At 34.3% G+C, this 22,138-nt stretch overlaps 3 protein-coding genes and 1 long non-coding RNA gene across 5 annotated transcripts; 3 read left to right on the plus strand and 1 right to left on the minus strand.

The window, feature by feature from the left end:
- Positions 1-906: 906 nt before the first annotated feature.
- Positions 907-2,468, plus strand: LOC145638631 (protein yippee-like At4g27745). 2 transcript variants are annotated; one of them, XM_081689621.1, is made up of 3 exons: positions 907-1,365; positions 1,517-1,628; positions 2,149-2,468. In XM_081689621.1, the coding sequence occupies exons 2-3, from the start codon at positions 1,536-1,538 to the stop codon at positions 2,380-2,382; spliced, it is 327 nt and encodes a 108-aa protein (XP_081545747.1). In that variant the 5' UTR covers positions 907-1,365; positions 1,517-1,535; the 3' UTR covers positions 2,383-2,468. The 2 variants fall into 2 exon arrangements, with proteins under 2 accessions (XP_081545747.1, XP_081545746.1); XM_081689620.1 differs by having other exon boundaries at positions 1,062-1,371.
- Positions 2,469-6,053: 3,585 nt separating this feature from the next.
- Positions 6,054-8,664, plus strand: LOC145638632 (uncharacterized). Its single transcript, XR_014114678.1, has 4 exons — positions 6,054-6,384; positions 7,169-7,289; positions 7,678-7,736; positions 8,211-8,664. It is a non-coding gene; the product is annotated as an uncharacterized LOC145638632 (long non-coding RNA).
- Positions 8,665-14,176: 5,512 nt separating this feature from the next.
- Positions 14,177-14,909, plus strand: LOC145639683 (calcium-binding protein KIC-like). The gene has a single exon (XM_081690996.1). The coding sequence runs from the start codon at positions 14,445-14,447 to the stop codon at positions 14,814-14,816; it is 372 nt and encodes a 123-aa protein (XP_081547122.1). The 5' UTR covers positions 14,177-14,444; the 3' UTR covers positions 14,817-14,909.
- Positions 14,910-15,058: 149 nt separating this feature from the next.
- LOC145639682 (serine/arginine-rich splicing factor RS31-like) lies at positions 15,059-18,926 on the minus strand. The gene is made up of 6 exons (XM_081690994.1): positions 18,831-18,926; positions 18,598-18,727; positions 16,418-16,530; positions 15,855-16,075; positions 15,525-15,764; positions 15,059-15,374 (listed from the first exon to the last, which is right to left on the minus strand). The coding sequence occupies exons 2-6, from the start codon at positions 18,701-18,703 to the stop codon at positions 15,344-15,346; spliced, it is 711 nt and encodes a 236-aa protein (XP_081547120.1). The 5' UTR covers positions 18,704-18,727; positions 18,831-18,926; the 3' UTR covers positions 15,059-15,343.
- Between the last annotated feature and the right edge of the window lie 3,212 nt (positions 18,927-22,138).

Raw genomic sequence — 22,138 nt, forward strand, 5'->3', positions numbered from 1 at the left:
GCTAAGCAGGTGGATTGTCAACACATAGTTCTCAATCTGTATCTAGCTATTATTTGGATTACAAATGGCTCCGAGTCGTAAACTTCAGGTAAGGTTCTAGTCATTGCTAGATGAGCTCAGGCCAGCCTATTTTTTGCAATAACTAGGTCAGTTGGTCCCTTCTACACCCTTCTGTACACATACCCTGTGATCAGCATAAATTGATCTGGTTCTGATTCCAATTCTTTGGAATCAGTTCTAACTTGGCTTGAGACTAGTTCATTAGACATCGATTGTGTACCTTGTCTCGCACACCCTACTTATTTATCTTTCCTTCCTTTTGTTTTGACAAAGGATGAACACAAGTAAATGTATATACTCTATATTACATACAAATACTAGTTAAAGTGTTTCTCTATTATCATTTGCACCCTAGCTTATAGGGATTTTGTTAGTTTAGACAATCTCATGCCAAAGTTTTGATCTTTATTTTAACATTTGATGTGTCTTTCCATTCCACTTTCCCGTACTTGTGTAGTAGTTGTTAGGACCACGCTATACCACTCCCCACAACCCTATTCCCCTATCTGCCATTCTATCAAACAGCTTCAAAAACACTTTTGAACTCAGAGTTTACATGTGCCTACCATACCCTTTGTGGAGTTAGTGCACAGTATATCTGCCTCTGCATGCCATACAGAAAGAGAAAAAGAAATTAAGGACCCATCTGGCCATCTCATCTTGAGGAGTTGAGGTAGGTTATTAATTGTACCTACATTAATAAATACTCGTAACACGTCTTTCTGCGTCCACAAATAATATGTCACATTTTAATAGACCTTATACGTCTTTTTTTTTTTTTTTTTTTTTTTTTTTTTTTTTTTTTTTTTTTAGAAATTCAGTCGACATAACTATACTCACCCTTCACAAATCTCTTTTGATGATCTTAGTGGCTGTAGAATAACTTTCAATTTTCTGATCATGATCACGCCACGGCTTATGCTTGTTAAACCGAACTAGATTGATCGTAATAGGCTAAAAAATTCTACGAAATTTCATTTTAACAAGTTTCTGATAATAATTGATAAATAGTTATAATCTTGATTACCACAACAAAATTCCTTCACCTAAACAAGTAACAATGACCCTTTAATGCTTAAAATATAGAATTATATCCCTACTTATCTATACAATTGAATTTTTTAATTCTTGTAGGCTAAACCAAAGTCATAAATCCAATATTAATCTAGTTGATAACTCCTTTATAAAGATACCTTTTTCAACCAAATTTTATATCCACTTGTCACCAATTATTGATACCCCAATTTTATTTTCCATAGTTGGAAAAAATCCACCTTCATGTGATCACTGCAGCAGAAATTCAGTGTACTGGTTTGTATTTACTTGATTTTTATTTTCATTTCTTCTGAAAATAAAACAACTTTATTGTATTTACTAAATAACCCTGCCAGTTTATAATTTTTCAACAATATATCTTTTTTCTTTTTCTGTTGTTTAAGTCTTGCTTGTGTTTTAGGTGTAAGAGGTTTTATCTAATGGCTGATGAAGCTGGATTAAGGGCTTATTGCTGTTTCGTTTGTCGAAATTATGTCGCCGAGCATGATGATATTGTCTCTAAATCATTCCAGGTATTTGATTAGCATAATTAGAGACAGACAAAAAAAAATTCATATATATTCAAGAACATTGTATGTATCTAAGCAAAATCTAAGGAAAAAATATCTCCTTTTGGATTAAACTTAAATCTTTTAGTCTGGTATTTGTTCAAACAGAGAATTGCAGAGCTTCTAAAAAAAGAAATTTTATGATTTTATCTACATTTTTCACAAATTAATTACTTTTGAATTATTTATGAGTAAATGGTCAATATGTATAAAGATTGCAACATGTATTAAATCAATAAGGACTTAATTGTTTTGTTTCACCAAGCATTTTCTGATTTGAAATTATTTTGATTTGTAGTGTTACCTGATCAAAATTGGAATTTGTTGATTCACTTGTATACACGTCATGTGCAGTTAATAATTTTTACCGATTAAAATTAATTTTTAATTAAGTAAAGAGAACGTGGCGTAACCTAGAGACAAAAGGAGTATTATTTTGCGAAATATTTAATTTATATGAAATGGTATATGTTGTTTAAATTAGGCACATACAGGGAGGGCATATTTGTTTTCCCATGCAGTGAATATAGTTACAGGGCCAAAGGAGAACAGAAATCTCCTCACAGGCCTTCACACAGTTGCTGATGTTTTCTGTTCCGACTGCGGCGAGGCGCTAGGGTGGAAGTACATCAAAGCTTATGAGCCATCACAGAAATACAAGGAAGGCAAAGTTGTGCTTGAAAAATTTAAGATTGTTAAGGACGGTGATTTCTGCTAGTCATGCCAGTATTTTACTTTTGTATATATTGCTTTATATTATGGTACAAAGTTAATATAACACCACTAATACCAAAGTGGTTCCCAAATTGAAACTTCTCAAAAGTTCTTACTGGCCCAACTAGAATTTACTTTAATCGTCTTAAACTCTTAACTTTAGAACTATTTTGTTGGTTCTCTATCATTGTTTACAAGAATTTCGAGACTTTTAGACACCGGGCCTCGTCAATTACAAGAATTTAAAAAAAGCGTTGATATAAGCTTTTAATTTTGGAATTTTTTGATTTTTTTCGCCCAAAAAAATAAAAATTGCCGAAATGTTTACCATGATCCCTAATATCCTCCGGGAGTCCAATTAGGTAGGTGGAACCATCCAATTTGCCTTTAAACGACCAATTTACCGATTTACAACTCTCGCCGATTTCATTAATTCAAGCCTACCACAAACATTTATAACAATATATAATGATCATATATGGTTTCAAACGGCATTATATGACCCCGAGATGAATACCCTAAAATCTCAAAACTTTTCGACACCGGACCCCAAAACCTCCAAAATTTTTCAAAAAGCGTGGATATTAGCCTTCAATTTTGGAATTTTTTGACTTTTTTTCGCCCCTAAATAAAAATTGCCGAAATGTTTACCATGTTCCCTAATACCATTCGGGAGTCGAATTGGGTGGGTTGAACCATCCAATTTGCCTTGAAACAACTAATTTACCGATTTACAACTTGCACCGATATCATTAATTCAAGTTTACCACGAACATTTATGACAACATATAATGATCATACATGGTTTCAAACGGCATTATATGATCGAAATATATCCCCTAATAAAATCTCAAGACTTTTCGACATCGGGCCTCGAAACATCCGAAATTCTTAATTTTTGGAATTTTTTGACTTTTATCGCCCGGAAATAAAAATTGCCGAATCGTTTACCACGGTCCCTAATATCCTCTGGGAGTCCAATAGGGTGGATGGAACCATCCAATTTGCCTTTAAACGGCCAATTTACCGGTTTACAACTTGCATCGATCTCATAAACTCAAGCCTACCACGAACATTTATGACAACATATAAAGATCATATATGGTTCCAAACGATATTATATGACCCCGAGATGTATCCCCTAAATTCTCATTGCTTTTCGACACCGGGCCCTGAAACCTTTGAAATTTCTCAAAAAACGTGGATATTAGTCTTCAATTTTAGAAAATTTTGACTTTTTTTCGCCCGGAAATAAAAATTGACAAAAAGTTTACCATGGTCCTAATACTCTCCGGGAGTCCAATTGGGTGGGTGGAACCATCCAATTTGCCTTTAAACGGCAAATTTACCAGTTACAACTTGCACCGATTTCATTAACTCAAGCCTATCACGAACACTTATGACAACAAATAATTATCATATATGGTTCCAAACGACATTGTATGACCCCGAGATGTATTCCCTAAAATTTCAAGTCTTTTAGACACCGGTTCCCGAAACCTCAGAAATTTCTCAAACAACGAACGTGGATATTAGACTTCAATGATGGATTTTTTTGACTTTTTTTTCGCCCGTAAATAAAAATTGCCAAAATGTTTGTCATGGTCCGTAATAACCTCTGGTAGTCCAATTTGGTGAGTGGAACCATCCAATTTTCCTTTAACAGCTTATTTACCGATTTACAACTTGCACTAATTTCATTAACTCAAGCCTACCACGAACATTTATGACAACGTATAATGATCATATATGGTTCCAAACAACATTATATGACCCCGAGATGTATTCCCTAGAATTTCAAGACTTTTCGACATCGAGCCCCGAAACCTTCAAAATTTCGCAAAATGCTTGGATATTAGTCTTCAATTTTGGAATTTTTTGACTTTTTTTGCTCGGAAATAAAAATTTCCAAAATGTTCAACATGGTCTCTAATATCCTCCGAGAATCCAATATAATTGGGTGGGTGGAACTATCCAATTTACCTTTAAACGGCCAATTTACCGGTTTATAACTTCATCAATTTCATTAACTCAAGCTTACCACGAACATTTATGACAACATATAATGATCATATATGGTTTCAAACAGCATTATATGACCCCGAGATGTATCCCCTAAAATCTCAAAACTTTTTGACACCAGACCCCGAAACCTCCAAAATTTCTCAAAAAGCGTGGATATTAGCCTTCAGTTTTGGAATTTATTGACTTTTTTTTCGCCCGTAAATTAAAATTGCTGAAACGTTTACCATGTTCCCTAATACCATTCGGGAGTCAAATTGGGTGGGTTGAACCATCCAATTTGCCTTTAAACGACCTATTTACCGATTTACATCTTGCACTAATTTCATTAACTCAAAACCTACCACGAACATTTATGACAACGTATAATGATCATATATGGTTCCAAACGACATAATATGACCCCGAGATGTATTCCCTAGAATTTCAAGACTTTTTGACACCGAGCCTTGAAACCTTCAAAGTTTCGCAAAATGCTTGGATATTATTCTTCAATTTTGGAATTTTTTGACTTTTTTTGCTCAGAAATAAAAATTGCCAAAATGTTTAACATGGTCCCTAATATCCTCCGGGAATCTAATTGGGTGGGTGGTACCATCCAATTTGCATTTAAACGACCAATTTACCGGTTTATAACTTCATCGATTTCATTAACTCAAGCCTAACACGAACATTTATGACAACATATAATGATCATATATGGTTTAAAACGGCATTATATGACCACAAGATGTATCTCCTAAAATATCAAAAAATTTTGACATAGGACCCCGAAACCTCCAAATTTTTTCTAAAAGCATGGATATTAGCCTTCAGTTTTGGAATTTTTTGACTTTTTTTCACCCTTAAATAAAAATTTCCGAAATGTTTTCCATGTTCCCTAATACCATTCGGGAGTCCAATGGGGTGGGTGTAACCATCCAATTTACCTTTGAACGGCCAATTTACCGGTTTAATACTTGCACCGATTTCATTAAATAAAGACTACCACGAATATTTATGACAATATATTATGATCATACATGATTTCAAACGACATTATATGACCTAGAGATATATTCCCTAAATTCTCAAGGCTTTTCGACACCAGGCCTCGAAACTTCCGAAATTTCTCAAAAATCGTGGATATAAAACTTAATTTTTGGAATTTTTTGACTTTTTTCGCTCGAAAATAAAAATTATCGAATCGATTACCACGGTCCCAAATATTCTCCAGGAGTCCAATTGGGTGGTGGAACCATTCAATTTGGCTTTAAACGGCCAATTTACCGGTTTACAACTTGCACCCACTAGTACAAAGTTGACTTTATGTAACACATTTTGGTAACACTTTTTATAATACAAAATTACTAGATTTATAAGTAACACTTTGGTAACATTCTTTTAGTATGTAACACTCGAAGTTACACTTTTAACATAGGTAACATTTTAAGGTAACAATTTTAACACAGGTAACATTTTGTGGTAACACTAAGAGGTGTTACTTATTTCTTTAAGATATCTATATTATCTATGAATCTATCTATCCGTATAATTCCTTCCTAATAACCTATAAAATTCAGATAAATGAAAATAAGGATGTCCATTAACAAGTAATCCTTATCTACCTTTTCCACCAAAAAAAAAAAAAAAAAAAAAAAAAAAAAAAAAAAAAAAAACTCTTATTTACAATGTTCGGACTAATTTGCCCCTATAAAAAGATCCATTTATGTTTTTGCCCCTTCCTTCTATTTTTCTAGATTGGTTTTTAAAAACCATTTTTCTAGATTGGTTTGATTTGACTATTATTGTATCCTCCCCAAATTATCATATAAACCCTAAAGTACTAAGATCGATTTCTGAATCTAGATGGTCGTTGGGGTTTCCTTTTCTTCAACCATTCCGGTTGCATCAACTCGCCGACGGCTGACTAAAGTGGCCCCTGAACCGCTCGAACTTCACCTCGTAATGGATGAGCGAATTATTAGGTTCGGATTGAAAGTAGGTATGTTTTCTTTTATATTTAGGCTTATAAATTTGAAATTTGTGAAACTATCTTTTAAATTCATCTATTAATTATTTTAGCTTGAAACTGTAAGTGGGTTATTTGATTTTAAATTGAGCTTAAATAATTTGATAAGAATGTCTTATCTTCACCAGTTTTATGAATTAGGTTCTGTTTACGGTACCTTGCATTACTTATGGGCTGAAATCAATCATGAATATTAGTGTATATTGTTGTATTGTTGCAAAATTCGATGACATTTGTTGAATAATGACTTGATCAAGAAATTGAAATGAAAAGATCGTGGGTTGGAATTTAACTGTTGATTGGCTGAGTTTTGAACTGAATTTTCTAATTATGGATATTAGCTTATTTGATTGTAGTGAAATTATGTATACTCTATTGAAGGATGAATTTGAGTGAGAAATTGAACTATACCTCTCATGTGGGTGTTTTTATCAATGTGAGTTACAAATCATGTCAAATTGAATATATCTCCTTAATTTTTGCAATTTTTCCTAACTAATTGATGAAATGTGGACTTTATTTTCGGAATGTATATAAGGTAGTATTTTTAAGTGAAATGTGAGAGTTTTCATAATGTTATACGGAGTATGATATTTGGTTGACTTTAAATTGAAATACAATGAAAAGATGAGGCTAACATGTAAAATATGAGTATTGAAGAAATAAAAAGGAATAGGCTAGTTGTGCCATGTCGTTGATGATATTTCACTGTATGTATATTTGTATCTATCTTTAACGGTTTGAAGGTTGTAACCAGGATGGAAAAGGTTGATGATATTAATGCATGACGACTCCTATATCTGAGACATTGGCATTCAATCTATTTCAAGTTTAACAAGAACTATTTTTGCCAAGAAAAAAATGCTCTGCTAGCCCGGGTAAGTTAATTATTTTAGGTGTTTTCACAATTTTTTCTCTTGTGTGCAAAGTAGTTGACTTTAAGATTTTCTAATCTAATTAGATCTTTGTTAAAATAGAAGGTGGGTAAATTAATTGAGCATTATTATTGAAGAATGTGCTTAGTATATTTGTAAAAATTGGAATCGAATAGAACTGATGGTTTGTGAGAAATCAATGATCTGTATTTGATACATGTCTAAATGATGCCACCTTGCTCCAATTTTTTTTTCATTTATATTTACAGCTAAATAACTTTAAATTATGAGTTATAGTCCTTACATTATATATTATGGTCAATTTCATTTTTAGCGAAGTGGGTTACATATGCTATGAGGAAAGATACCAAGAACTTAGTTTTTTTTTCAGATCTCATGGACAAAGTGGAAGGCACATGTTCAAGATTGGAACTTAAAGCTGGTCTTAAGGTAAGAATTATTGATTTTGCCCTGGGAATTTCTTGTCAAAAGATGCTAGGCATCTAAGTAAACGTTATTCATGTTCTTTTCAAGATTAGAAGCTCATTTGAATTGTGTGATTTACTGACTTCTTTTATGTAATTTGGTAATTTATTGCCTTTTCTTTATAGTGAGACGTGTTATGATGGTGATTGAAATTACTTATGTGGACCTAATGGCATTTGTAAATAAAGGGATATTGGTAAAATATCCTTGGATCAGACCTAATTTGGTCGGGTCTTGAGTATGTTTACCCCTTTCTAATTGAGACTGGTTCTAATAAATCTGAAAAAGGCACAGGGGAAATTATGACATGATTTGCTCTTTCATGTTTACAAAACAATGAATAATGGGTAAAAGTGGGCCGACGTTAGAAATTTGTAAATAAAGTTGGTTTTTAGCTAAGTAGATAGATTATTGATTTTCTTTTGGTTATGTGTGCAGGAACTTAACATGGCCAAAAATAGGGTAAATAAAGAACATATGTAACTCGCTTATATGAGATTGCATTGGTGGATGAAATTGTGTCTTCTTTCCATGATGCCTCGTCTAAAGCAAGGAGCTGTCTGCTGCCATTATTGTTGTTGTTGACGTCAAGTTATTGATGACTGCTGCTATTTTTATTGCTATTGTAGCTGATGTCTGCTGCTTCTGCTGAGCTGCAAGCTGCTGCTGTCTTCGCTTACTACTGATGTTTGTTTGGAACTATGTTGATTGTGATTAAACTTATTCTGTTTGGAATTTGGTGGTCTAAGAGACCGAAATTGACTTTTTTTATTATTTATTATTATTAGATTATTTAGCGAAAAAAAAAATGGTGTTTATGGTTTTGTTGTTGTAAGGATATATGAAGTTTTATCAGTTCAAATTAATGTTTATCGTATATGTTAATTTCACATTCGTGTAGTGGTTGTACATTTTAATAGTATTTTTATATTTTTAATTATTTTTTGCATATACAAAATAATCACAGTATTAGTAGGAGTAGTAGATGTAAATTTCCTCAATAATAATAATAATAATAATAATAATAATAATAATAATAATAATAATAATAATAATAATAATAATAAATGCTACCTACTAATTAATAAAGTGTTACAATAGTTTGGAAAAAATGATACATAATGTCGAATAAAGTACTACAATATGTCAAAAGATGATTGAAAAATGTTACCTAATAATCAACAAGGTGCTACATTAGATTGAAAAAGTGATACATAAGGCCGGATAAAGTGTTACTATATAATTGAAAATGTTACTAAAGATAATTAAGTGTTACCCAAGAAATAAAAGGTAACACTTTAAAAATGATACTAACAATATAAAAAAGTGTCACATAAAAGGGTTTAAAGTAACACTTTTAAAAGTGTTACCATACATTACCCAAATTGTTACATAAGACCTTAGGTAACATGGGCGGAAGTATCACCCACTAAAGTGTTACCTATTGTCTATAATAACACATTTACCACATTATGTAACATTTTTTGGGTGTTACTTAAGGTTAGTTTTGTACTAGTGACCGATTTCATAAACTCAAGCCTACTACGAACATTTATGACAACATACAATGATCATATAAGGTTCCAAATGACATTGTATGACCCAGAGATGTATCCCCTAAACTCTCATTGCTTTTCGACACCGGGCCCTGAAACCTCCAAAATTTTTAAAAAAGCGTGCATATAAACCTTAAATTTTGGAAATTTTTGACTTTTTTTCGCCCGGAATTAAAAATTGAAAAAATGTTTACCATGGTCCTTAATACCCTCTGGTATTCCAATTGGGTGGGTGGAACCATCCAATTTGCCTTTAAATAGCCAATTTACTGGTTTACAACTTGCACCGATTTCATTAACTCAAGTCTATCACGAACATTTATGACAACAAATAATTATCATATATGGTTCCAAACTACATTATATGACAGCGAGATGTATTCCCTAAAATTTCAAGTCTTTTCGAAACCAGGTCCCGAAACCTCTAAAATTTCTCAAAAAACGTGGATATTAAGACTTCAATTTTTGATTTTTTTGACTTTTTTTCGCCTAAAAATAAAAAATTGCCGAAATGTTTGTCATGGTCCCTAATACTCTCTGGGAGTCCAATTTGTTGAGTAGAACCATCTAATTTGCCTTTAAACAACCAATTTACCGATTTACAACTCTCATCGATTTCATTAATTCAAACCTACCACGAACATTTATAACAACATATAATGATCATATATGGTTTCAAACGGCATTATATGACCCCGAGATGTATTCCCTATAATCTCAAAACTTTTCGACACCGGACCCCGAAACCTCCAAAATTTCTCAAAAAGCGTGGATATTAGCCTTCAGTTTTGGAATTTTTTGACTTTTTTTTCGCCCGTAAATAAAAATTGCCGAAATGTTTACCATGTTACCTAATACCCTCCGGGAGTCCAATGGGGTGGGTGTAACCATCCAATTTACCTTTAAACGCCCAATTTACCGGTTTAATACTTGCACCGATTTCATTAAATGAAGCGCACCACAAACATTTATGACAACATACACGGATCATATATGGTTCCAAATGGCATTATATGACCCCGAGATATATTCCCTAAAATCTCAAGGCTTTTCCACACCGGGCCTTGAAACCTCCAAATTTTCTCAAAAATCGTGGATATAAACCTTAATTTTTGGAATTTTTTGACTTTTTTCGCCCAGAAATAAAAATTGTCGAATCGTTTACCACAGTCCCTAATATCCTCCGGGAGTCCAATTGGGTGGGTGGAACCATTCAATTTGCCTTTAAACGACCAATTTACCAGTTTACAACTTGCAACGATTTCATAAACTCAAGCCTACCACGAACATTATGACTACACACAATGATCATATATGGTTTCAAACGACATAATATGACCCCCGAGATGTATCCCGTAAATCTCATCGCTTATCGACACCGGACCCTGAAACCTTTAACATTTCTCAAAAAGCGTGGATATAAGCCTTAAATATTAATATTATTGGAATTTTTTGACCTTTTTTGCCCAGAAATAAAAATTGCTGAAATTTTTACCATGGTCCCTAATACCTTCCGGGAGTCCAATGGGGTGGGTGTAACCATCCAATTTACCTTTAAACGACCAACTTACCGGTTTAATACTTGCACCGATTTCATTAAATCAAGCGCACCACGAACATTTATGACAACATATACTGATCATATATGCTTCCAAACGGAATTATATGTCCCTGAGATGTATCCCCTAAAATCTCTAGTCTTTTCGACACCGCGCCTTGAAACCTGCAAAATTTCTTAAAAAACCTGGATATTAGCATTCAATTTTGGAATTTTTTGACTTTTTTTTTGCTCAGAAAAAAAAATTGCTAAAATGTTTACCATAGTTTCTAATACCCACCGAGAGTCCAATTGGCTTGGTGGAACCATCCAATTTGCCTTTAAACGACCAATTTACCAGTTTACAACTTGCACCTATATCATTAAGTCAAGCCTACCACGAACATTTATGACAACATATAATGATCATGTATGGTTCCAAATGGCATTATATGACCCCGATATGTATTCTCTAAAATATCAAGGCTTTTCGACACCGTGCCCCAAATCTCCAAAATTTCTCAAAAAGCGTGGATATAAGCCTTCAATTTTGGAATTTTTTGACTTTTTTTCGCCCGGAAATAAAATTTGCCGAAATTTTTATTATGGTCCCTAATACCCTCAGGGAGTCCAATTGGGTTGGTGTATCCATCCTATTTATCTTTAAACGACCAATTTAATGGTTTACAACTTGCACCGATTTCATAAAATCAAGCTTACCACGAACATTTATGACAACATATAATATTCATAAATGGTTCTAAACGGCATTATATGACCCCGAGATGTATCCCCTAAAATCTCAAGACTTTGCGACATGGGCCCCGAAACTTCCAAAATTTCTCAAAAAGCGTGGACATTAACCTTTAATTTTTGAAAATTTTGACTTTTTTTTCGCTGTGAATAAAAATTGCCGAAATGTTTATCATGGTCCTTAATATCCTTCTGGAGTCCAATTGGGTGGAACCATCCAATTTGCCTTTAAATAGCCAATTTACCGGTTTACAACTTGTACCGATGTACCGGTTTACAACGGCCAATTTAATGAACTTACACTGAACCCGACTTGAACCGAAATTGACCCAAACCCGTTTTAACCCGTCAAAACCCGAATTTAACCCGACTCGAATTTAACTCGACTCGTTCCTAACCTGACTCGAATTTAACTCAACTTGTTACAAACCCGACCCAAAATCAACCCGACTTGTTATTAACTTGACCTAAATTCAACCCGAATATAACCTGACTTGGAAATGACCCGACCTGATTGTAACCTGCAAATTATTGACTTGAACATAACTCGAGTTGAATCCGAGAATGACCCGACTTGGAAATGACACAACCTCATTATAACCCGCAAATTATTGACTTGAACCGAACCCGACTTGAACCTATGAATGACCCAACTTGAAAATGACCCGACCTGATTATAATATGCAAATTATTGACTTGAACCGAACGCGACTCAAACCCGATAATGACCCGACCTGATTCTAACCCGCAAATTATTGACTTGAACCGAACCCGAGTCGATCTGAGAATTACCCTAACCCGTTTTAACCCGTGAAAACCAGAATTAAACCCGACCTATTATTCACCTGACCCGAATGTAACCCAACCTGTTATTAACCCGACCTAAACCCAACCCAAACCCGGTAAGAAGTATGACCCGACGTGACCCGACTCAAGCATGACCCAACCCAAACCCGACCCGCATAGGTTATGGAATTAATCTGAATTGACCTGACCCGAGTTGACTCGACCCACTCTTACCTAACCCAAATTCAACCCGTTTACCCGAGTTGACAGCTCTAATTAAAACTCATGGCAAGGATTGTAATCTTTCCACGTGTTGCCAATCTTGCCACGTGTAGCCATGTCACCTATATTAATTACATATGTTTGCTCACAAAAATTTATTATTTGTTAGTATTAATATATGAACCCATAAGCCGTAACCTTTATATTAATTAAAATTGAACTTTGATCCAATGACACGTCTTATATGATAATAAAGTTGTATTAAAAACAGTTATTTATGTTCATAATTAAATTCTAAAATTATGATTGTGAACTTATGTGTGGATATTTTAACAATAATATGATTACAAATTTATTTCGTTTCTTTCAGTTACTCAACAATAATGCATATAGGTGTTAATTAAAATATGTAACTCAAAAATGCATAACAATTTTACATGTTTTTTTCTTTTTACCACAAAATATAATTAATCAAAGGAATTTATTAATTATGACAGTAAAATCCCTTAAACAGTTACAACAAAATGATACAATATAACATTTAGATTACTGTATGCTAAATAATTAATTTTGATGTTCAAATACATTTACAAAATTTAAACAAATGATATTATTTTTATAAACCCACCAATATATTTCACTTTATTTTGTTGTACTTTTTAATATACAAGCAATGACCCGGGGCATCATCCAACGTCCGGGCCAAAAACTAGTTTATTTACATAAATGTCAAGGTTTTTTTTTTTTTTTTTTTTAAATATTAAAAGGAACTCCTAATTCTTAAATGATCAGTATTAAAGAGTAGCCCAACTGGTTATATATACAAGTATACAAGATATGGGGAGAGAAGAGGGATAACAAATTCTCTCCTTTAAGTACAATTATTATACAAGTATTAATTTTTTAATTTGAATCATGAAATTTGGCTAGAGGATATGGTCATATACTCATATCTTCCATATGGTAACATATTATTCTAAACTTAGAATCCAATCAAAAGTTTATTTTTATGTTAACTTACGCCAATTTCCAAGAGTTGGGGTTACGCAAGCCATGGTGACCTTCGTGCCTGGAATTTATTCTTACTCGGAAGTGAATGGGAGAAATAAAGGAAAATCATTTAGTCATAAAATCACTTCGGGATTTTATCCTAAAATGATTTAAACTTATTAATATCGAGCAATATGAAAACTTGTTAATAAATTAACAAACTTATTTCGATGTAGTATTTTACCATGTATCATCTACCAAATAGGCCGTTAAAACCCTTCTCAAAGGGTTGCTAAGATGAGATATCATATTGATTTATTCATAAAATCCATCATTAATTAACAAGGTTTCATCAAAAGTCCAATCAAATAAAATCTAAAGATTTGACGCCTTAAATTGAAAGACCAATATTGGAACTTCCAACACTTGCCAACTTTATCCTTTGTTTGTTAGTCATGTGAAAGAGATGGATGGTTGAGAATTTGAGATGCAATAATAAAATTTTAAACCGAAATTTCCAAATTTATAAATACTGTCAAAAGGAAAGTTCACAGAAACTCCATTGCCAAAGAGATGATGATATTCCCATTAACCAATTGCCAATACATTTCATGATGCTTACGTTTTAACCAATAAAAATTCCAAAGTCATCTGTCCCACTAAATGCTGCTGCACCTTCCTAGAAACCTGTTAATTCTGTACTCTTCATATTCAACCTGTACATATACAGTTACAACCAAAGCTATATATAATAATCTCTGAAAAAGTCATTGTTTTAAGTATTCCTATTTGTCTAAATTCAAATATTGCTGTATTTGCTCCAAGAGAATGGAAAACTGTAAGAATGGATCTAAGGATGTCACGGAGTATGAGGATCTCTTACCAGTGATGGCTGACAAGCTTGATGTCGAGGCGTTTGTATCGGAGTTGTGTGGAGGGTTTAGGCTGTTGGCAGACCCGGAGAAAAGGATGATCACGTCTGACAGCTTGAGGAGGAACTCGGCGCTTCTTGGAATGGGGGAGATGAGTAGGGAGGATGCAGAAGCCATGGTCAGAGAAGGCGATCTTGATAGGGATGGAATGCTCAACGAGAAAGAATTTTGCATTCTGATGGTAAGGCTAAGCCCTGGGATGATGGAAGACGCCGAAATGTGGCTTGACAAAGCACTTGAAGAGGAGCTTCGATCACCCTCAGCTTAGATTAGTGACTTCAGATCAGTTTTATGTAGGTAACATTGTATTACATGCATGAATAACATTTTGTGAATGAATTGTCTATTTGTAGTTCACAAATACTCACCCAAAGATAATCTCGGAATTAACATTGCTTTTGTTGGCTGTTGAGTACTTTATGGTAGAAGTTTGCGCAAAAATTGTTGCAAATTGCAAATGGTGGCATTGAGTATAACAGTATCCAGTAAGGCGAAATCTAATATTTGAAATAGAAAAAAAAAACCCATAATATTTCACATAAATTTTTGCCAAAGCCTTGAAGTTTCGCAGAGAAATAGACCAAATCCATTAATATTTCACAAAGATGTAGACTTAAGTCATTGATGTTTCAATCCACAGAAGATATATTACAGGATTCTAAACGAGAGCATAATAGTCGACAAGTGCGCTTCAAAATTCTAAATTACACGAACTAAATACATCTCAAGTTCTTAGAGAACAATAACCTAGTACTTCCACTGTTCCACATCCTACATGATGAAGTGCTTGAAGCTTCAAGTTCTTGACCTCCGAACTGGTGAACGGCTGTGATAAGAATACAAAGATGATCAGTAAACCATTCATCTTGTTAAAAACTTGGTTAACAATCAAAAGACAATTCACCTTGGATAAAAACTTGTGAACAATTAGGCACTTCACGTTAATAAAAACTTGAGTAAACCGTGAAAGACCTACCTGCGGTATCGAATATAATCAGGACTACGACGCCTCTCATAAGCTGGACCATCATATCGATCATAAACAGGGCTACGAGGTCGACCATAGTCAGGACTTGGCCTACTGCGACGAAAATGTGGACTTGGGGAGCGCCGCAGAGGGCTCCGGCCATAACCTCTTGGACTGCGAAGCCTGTCATCTCTCTCATCATCATCGCGGAGGGCATATTCAACTGAGATTACCCTGTCCAACAGCTTGCTGCAAAGTTGACGATTAAGCATGATATTGATGGCTAGTACAGTAGTACAAATCGGATGATCAACTTAAGTAAAAAGAAATCTTAATAACCTCATGTTGGTGTGCTCAAGAGCCTTAGTAGCATCTTCCTGAATTTCAAACTGCACAAATGCAAAGTTCCGCCGAATTCGGACGCTCAAAATCTTCCCATAAGGTTCAAAGTGTCTCTCTAGATCCCGATCACGTGTTCTTACTGGATCAAAGTTTATGACAAATAAGGTCTTAGTGACTCTTCCTCCCTTGGATCCATCGCGGGCCTTACCCCTTTCACCCTACAGCAATAAATTGCAAGCCACATCATAAACAGCCCTATACTACTACAAGGAAATCAATTCACATCCCCCATTATTGGAGTATCTACTCTATCTAGTTAAACGGAGAACAGGCAAAGTTTTTGTCCAGCAGAAAAAAAGAGCATCTGTCAAAAGAGTAGAACAAAAAATAGGGAAATTTCAGGAACATACGAGACAGAAATGACATAGTATACCAAATCAATAGAGAGTAAGATACTCAGATTTGCAATACCAAATTACTTTTCTGAGGTCAATAATAATAGTTACTAAAAAAAAAGGGTACTTCAACAAGGGAAATGTGCATGCAAAACAATAACATACCTTGGCCCACTCCACTGACAACCTGCGCTTGTCACGGCCGAACGGAACATTGTCAAGAGCACGAATGGCATCATCCGCATCGCGTTCATCATCGAAGTAAACAAAAGCAAACCCTGCATAAAGAAAAAATAGTAAGCAGAAGAACTAACAAGCTGTTGGTTGGCACTACAGCTATGACATAGGAGTTACTTCAGCCAAATGATGATTTTTTTGCCAGGCAGTAACATAAGAAAATACAACACCTGAACAAATGTGTAGGTCTGATGCACTTAAGGATGTAGAAGCGTGCAGGATGACTAAATCAAGGTTGGCATATGGTTGGCAATATAAAAATCTAAATCCAAAGTTTCAGACTGTCATTGCAAAGCATTCTTCTCCAATTCATACAGCACGATTTCAGGATAAGAAGCATGACAAGACATAAATCATTGAGCCCGGAATGATGAAATGTGGTGTGCATGGCATGATTTGACTGAGCCAAGGATGATCATTCTTGTAAAAAAGATAACTCAAAGCAGTGTAGAGTGAAGGATGTATGATCAGGTTGAAGAAAATGCAGTACGTTTCCATCTGATTTGTGGAAAGCACACAAGCACGAAAGCTTCCTTTCCATTAGAAGGAATTTGTGCAGTGTTGTAGAATCCAGATGGAAGCTCAGATTCCTGCGTCAAAAGAAACACTTAATATGGAGTATATCTCCAAACAAACTGTTTATTTGCGGCTGACATCAATCCTGCCCCAGTGGAAGACTGAACATTTACACCATAATATAATATTGTAATCTATTCAGCCATACTCAAGAGACAAAGGATAGATGTAACTATGCCAGTATTTCAAGTAAAGGATGCTGTTATTATTTATATAATTATATTGATAGAAAAAGGTCAATATAATGCTATACTACTACAGTTCAGAATAGTAAAACATTATCATAATTAGGTCTAAGTTTAGTATGCAAGCCTAATGGTCCAGACACCAAAGGAACTACGCCAGCTACATATACACTCTCTCATAATAAATTATAAAGCTAAGATGAGAATTCAAAGAGTAAATTCCCATGTAGGGCCACATTCTAGCATAATTCACCCTATATATCAAAATAAAGCTCCAAGCATCAATAAAAAGAGCCAGATAATCAACAACTATGAGCAAAAGAAACTGGAACTTGAATAGCCAATGACAAATATGATGGCTAGACTTTATATATGACACATATTATGCTCATATGTTTTACTAGAAGTCTAGAAGTACTGGCCAAATTTCCACAAATGCACGGGAAACAAGTGAGAAATTTAAATAACTAACCTATAGTACACTAAGTTACCCTAACTCTCCATTGGCAAACATCCTATTCATAATCTAGGTTGCTCCAACCCTGTACGTCATCACAGACTCTGAAGTACTTGTGCTGGAAATTTGACACTGTGCTATAGGCAGAAAATACATGCCAATATGCCAGAGTGCCACACTTCAAAAACTTCAGCTAGCCATACACTAACTATGCTCATAAATAGGAATCAGATAATTATTTGACAAGAATGAACAAACACTTGAGCATGTCCTGATAACCTCGTGACTGCATCCACTCTTTAAAGTATAATTCCCAGCCTCCCAGGGCCTAAATCTTTAGCCATGGTGTTTCAAACACTTGGATATGTATTCGTAAATGATACTACTACACTTCATAAAAGTACCAATAACTACGAACTCTTTAAGCAGCAATTATAAAATTCATTCGCGACATTGCCAACATGCGAATGATTCAGTGAAACTACTGAAAATTCTACCACAGTTAGCATATTTGCATGCGTGATAGCAATCTCAGGACTAAAACCAAAATACTAGATCTAATAGACCACTTTCATCAGCAGTCACGAGAACTCGACTCGAACAGTCCAATGTAGCACGCAACACAAACATTAAACACCAGCAGGTCAAGATGAAAGCTTAAACTAAGCTCAAATTAAAATGGTCTAATTGCAGAAAAAACAGCAATAATTTATCAAATAAAAAGCTACATTACTCCATACATTTCGTTTCTCAGGATTGAAAGTTTGAAACCAAAATTAAACGTGAATTCAACAAACTAAGTCACAAATAAAATTTAAAACTAGTAGAAGGAATTTCGGAGAAAAAATAAAGGGAAAATTGACCAAAAAAAAAAGGTGAAATGAAATTACCAGATTTCATATCAACGCGTTCAACTCTGCCATACTTGGAGAAAAGTCGCTCAAGATCAGTTTGACGAGTACTGTACTCGAAATTTCCAACGAAAACAGGCCTCATCGTTCGTCGATTGAAATGCTAAAACTGCAGAAATTATCCGCACAATTGGTTAACTAAACATCGATTAAACTCAAATTACAGTCAAAATCATAGATTTTTCATACTAGCAAACGTTGATTTAGCTTACCTTGGATAAATTCAATGGAAGATGAATTGAGAGAAAAAAACCCTAATTGCAAATAGTTGTTACTCCGTACTCTTGTTTAGGGGAAAAAGAGTTTAAGAAATGTTGGACGAATGATGACGTTAGTTAAATAGGCCTGCGAAAAAAAAGCCCAAATTTCCCACCGACCTGTAATAATTGTTGGATTAAGAGTTGTTTTTTTTTTTTTAACAAGAGATTAGGAGTTAATTTGTGTCAATAAGGTTTGTTTAGTCATCTTAATTCTTTAGATGTGTAAAATGGACTTAGATTTTTATTCATCTGAATTTATGGCATTTTATTTGAAGGAGAGGTTAATGTATATTCATGCTACACGGAACAATGATAATGTAAGAGGTTAAGTTGTGTTATACTTACCTCCATTTTTTTAAGGGGTGTTAAATAACGCCGTCCAAATTTATCGCCACCGCCATCATTTCAAGCAAATTGACAATCTTGCCCTTACTTTTTTTTCCCCATTTTCATTCTGTAACATTAGTCCATCAACCACAACCGTATCAACCACCACCTTCTACACCGCACATCCACAACGACGGCAAAAGTCGACGAGAAAGGGATAGTGATCGAGGTGGCTTGATGAAAAAAGAATCAAGTATCAATCGGAGCTCCACGGTAACCGGTTTTGGGCTTCGGTTACCATGGTCAACCGGAGGTCAAAACCGGTTACGGGAGGCCAAAGCCGGTTACCATGGACGGTAATTGGAGCCTAATTCAAAATTTGCTCAATTTTCTTTAAAAAAATTACTATGGTGTGGCCGGTAACTGGAGGTGAAAACCGGTTGCCCGAAAACCGATTACCGGCGCGGTCAACCGAATTTGGTCGCCGGTTACCGGTGTTGGCAACCGGTTTTCACCTCCAATTACCACCCACTTATTTCATAAAAAAAAAACTAATCGGAAATTACTTACCCCCTATCCGCCGTAGCTGTCGCCGTCGCCGATGTCTAAGTCCGCGCCGCCTCCACCGCTTGAGATCGCGCCACCGCCGCTGCCTGGGCTCGCCGCCAATTTCTTCCTAGTAAACCCCAAATATGTGGTTGTGTGGTAAAAAAGGTGAGTGGTTGGTGTTTATGGAGAGGGAGAAAAAAAAATAAGGGTCAAAGATGGGTTTGGGTTTAGTAATGGCGATAAATTTGGATGGCGGTATTTAGCATTCCACTTTTTTTAATTGACATATAGTACTTCTAAGGAAGTTTATTATTAGCTAACACGTTTATTTTTTTTTTTTGGATAAGTTTTATACCTTGTTTTTTCTAGTGTAACCAACTTGCTTTATTATTCCCTCTCCGATCCTTAATATGTGTTAATGTGTACCTAAATTAAACGCGTTAATTAAATTGAAACGAATGGAAGCAAAAATTAAATTTTGACAAGTTTTATATGGGCCTATTTAAGTGTCATGAGCCTGCATGATTTAATATGTTTTTAATTAATAACATTTATTATTGCATGAGTCTTGTTAAAGATTCTACTCAAAACTTTCCTCGAGACTAGGGATAAACACACCCTTAAGCTTGATTTACATGAGTTACTATTGTCTTTGATGGTCAATTGACTCATTTGTGCAACTTATCTTTGCCCTATATTCTCATGCATGTTTGTTTTAAAAAAAAAAGGTATTCTCATGCATGCAAATCAACTATGGAATTGAATACAAAGTATAAAAGGTTTTTTTTTTTTTTTTTTTTTTTTTTTTTTTTTTTTTTTTTAATTATTTTATTTAATTTTCAATTCTTTTTAATTCGTTTAATTCTATACTCCAAGTCTCCAAGACATTTTAAATTCACCTCTTGTGTGAATGACGGGCCAAATGTCTTCTTACTTGCAAAATACAATTAGCCGCGAACAAGATAACTATAATAGTAGATTAGTCTTACTTGAAGTACTTAATTAATTGTACTATTATGTACTAAATATGTCAAATTATTTAGAATTCAAAAATTATTTAACTGTAACTCCATAGTCGTACCACCGATTAGTACTAGTATATGATAATGATAGTATGATACTCCGCGTATCAAGTTTCTCTGAAGCTGCCTTTCATTTGATTGTAACTGATGAGTGTCAAAAGTTGTTCGACTTGTGCCACGCTTAGTGTCAGTGAGAAGGAATAAAAGAGACTTCTCTCATTAATCCAAGCAAACATCAAACTTACTTTGTCAGTTTTTGCAAGTCTTTTTGCCCTCAGCTCGCTTGCTTAACATCTAAAGGATACGTAATTATATAAGTCTTAAATGGCCCACAACCCGTGATACTTATATCTGGGTAAGTTTATAATTAGCTGGATATAATAAGTTTATAATTTGAAGTACGAAAATTTAGGGTTCTTCAGCAAATTTGTGGCTTCGATCGATCTAAGTTGAGGATTGTGGGGTGATCTGTTGTATGAGAGGATAAAGAATAGATAGAGGAAAGAAACGGGATTTGTTTCCCCAAGTTTTACAGTGGAAACAAAGTGGTGGAATGGGTTAGAGGAAGGAAACGGTTTCTATTACTCAACTCTTTAACCAAACATATTCTAACGGAAATGGTAACCCGATTCTGTTACTAGCCCTATAAAAAGCCCATACCAAACATGCTCTTAGTGACTTACATAATATTATCTAAATTTTTTATATCGTACTCCATTATTTTAGTACTAGATAATCTACTTAGCTAGTTACGGAGTAGCAATTATAAACCTCTACCATGAGTAATATTTTGAGATAATCAAACTTATTATTTTGTTTGGAACAAATAAAAATATGGTGAACAAATAAAAATATGGTGAACATGCATAATATGAATATAATTGCGAGACTAAATTATAATCACCAATTCACCATGCATGACCATCCAAATGATCTCAGTTGGCCTTAAATCACATGTATTCTACGATCTAAAAAGGTCCCTTAGCTCGCATGATGATAGAGTCTATAATAGTTAATACTGATACTCGTAAATACTTGTAATATTGCAGTGTAATCAAATATGGAGTACATGTTAAGATACTGGTGGATGGGATAGTTGCTTGTTAAGTTCTTAACTACAATACTACTTTATTTTCTTTTATAGTTTACACTGCACAATATATCGTATGACTTTAGCAACTAATTGTATGAAATTAATGGTTTGAGTTTCCTTAAAACAAGTTGTGGATTAAACCAAATTAGACCATAATGACTTTATTCAGATCATTTTATGACTTTATTACAATCAGAACATATTATTTCAAGTATATATGCAACGGTTTATTACAAAAAAAAGAATATACTTATATACACCCTGTTCTT

The sequence above is a fragment of the Chenopodium album genome, chromosome 7, assembly GCF_948465745.1.
Source record: "Chenopodium album chromosome 7, dcCheAlbu1.1, whole genome shotgun sequence".
Classification (NCBI taxonomy): domain Eukaryota; kingdom Viridiplantae; phylum Streptophyta; class Magnoliopsida; order Caryophyllales; family Amaranthaceae; genus Chenopodium; species Chenopodium album.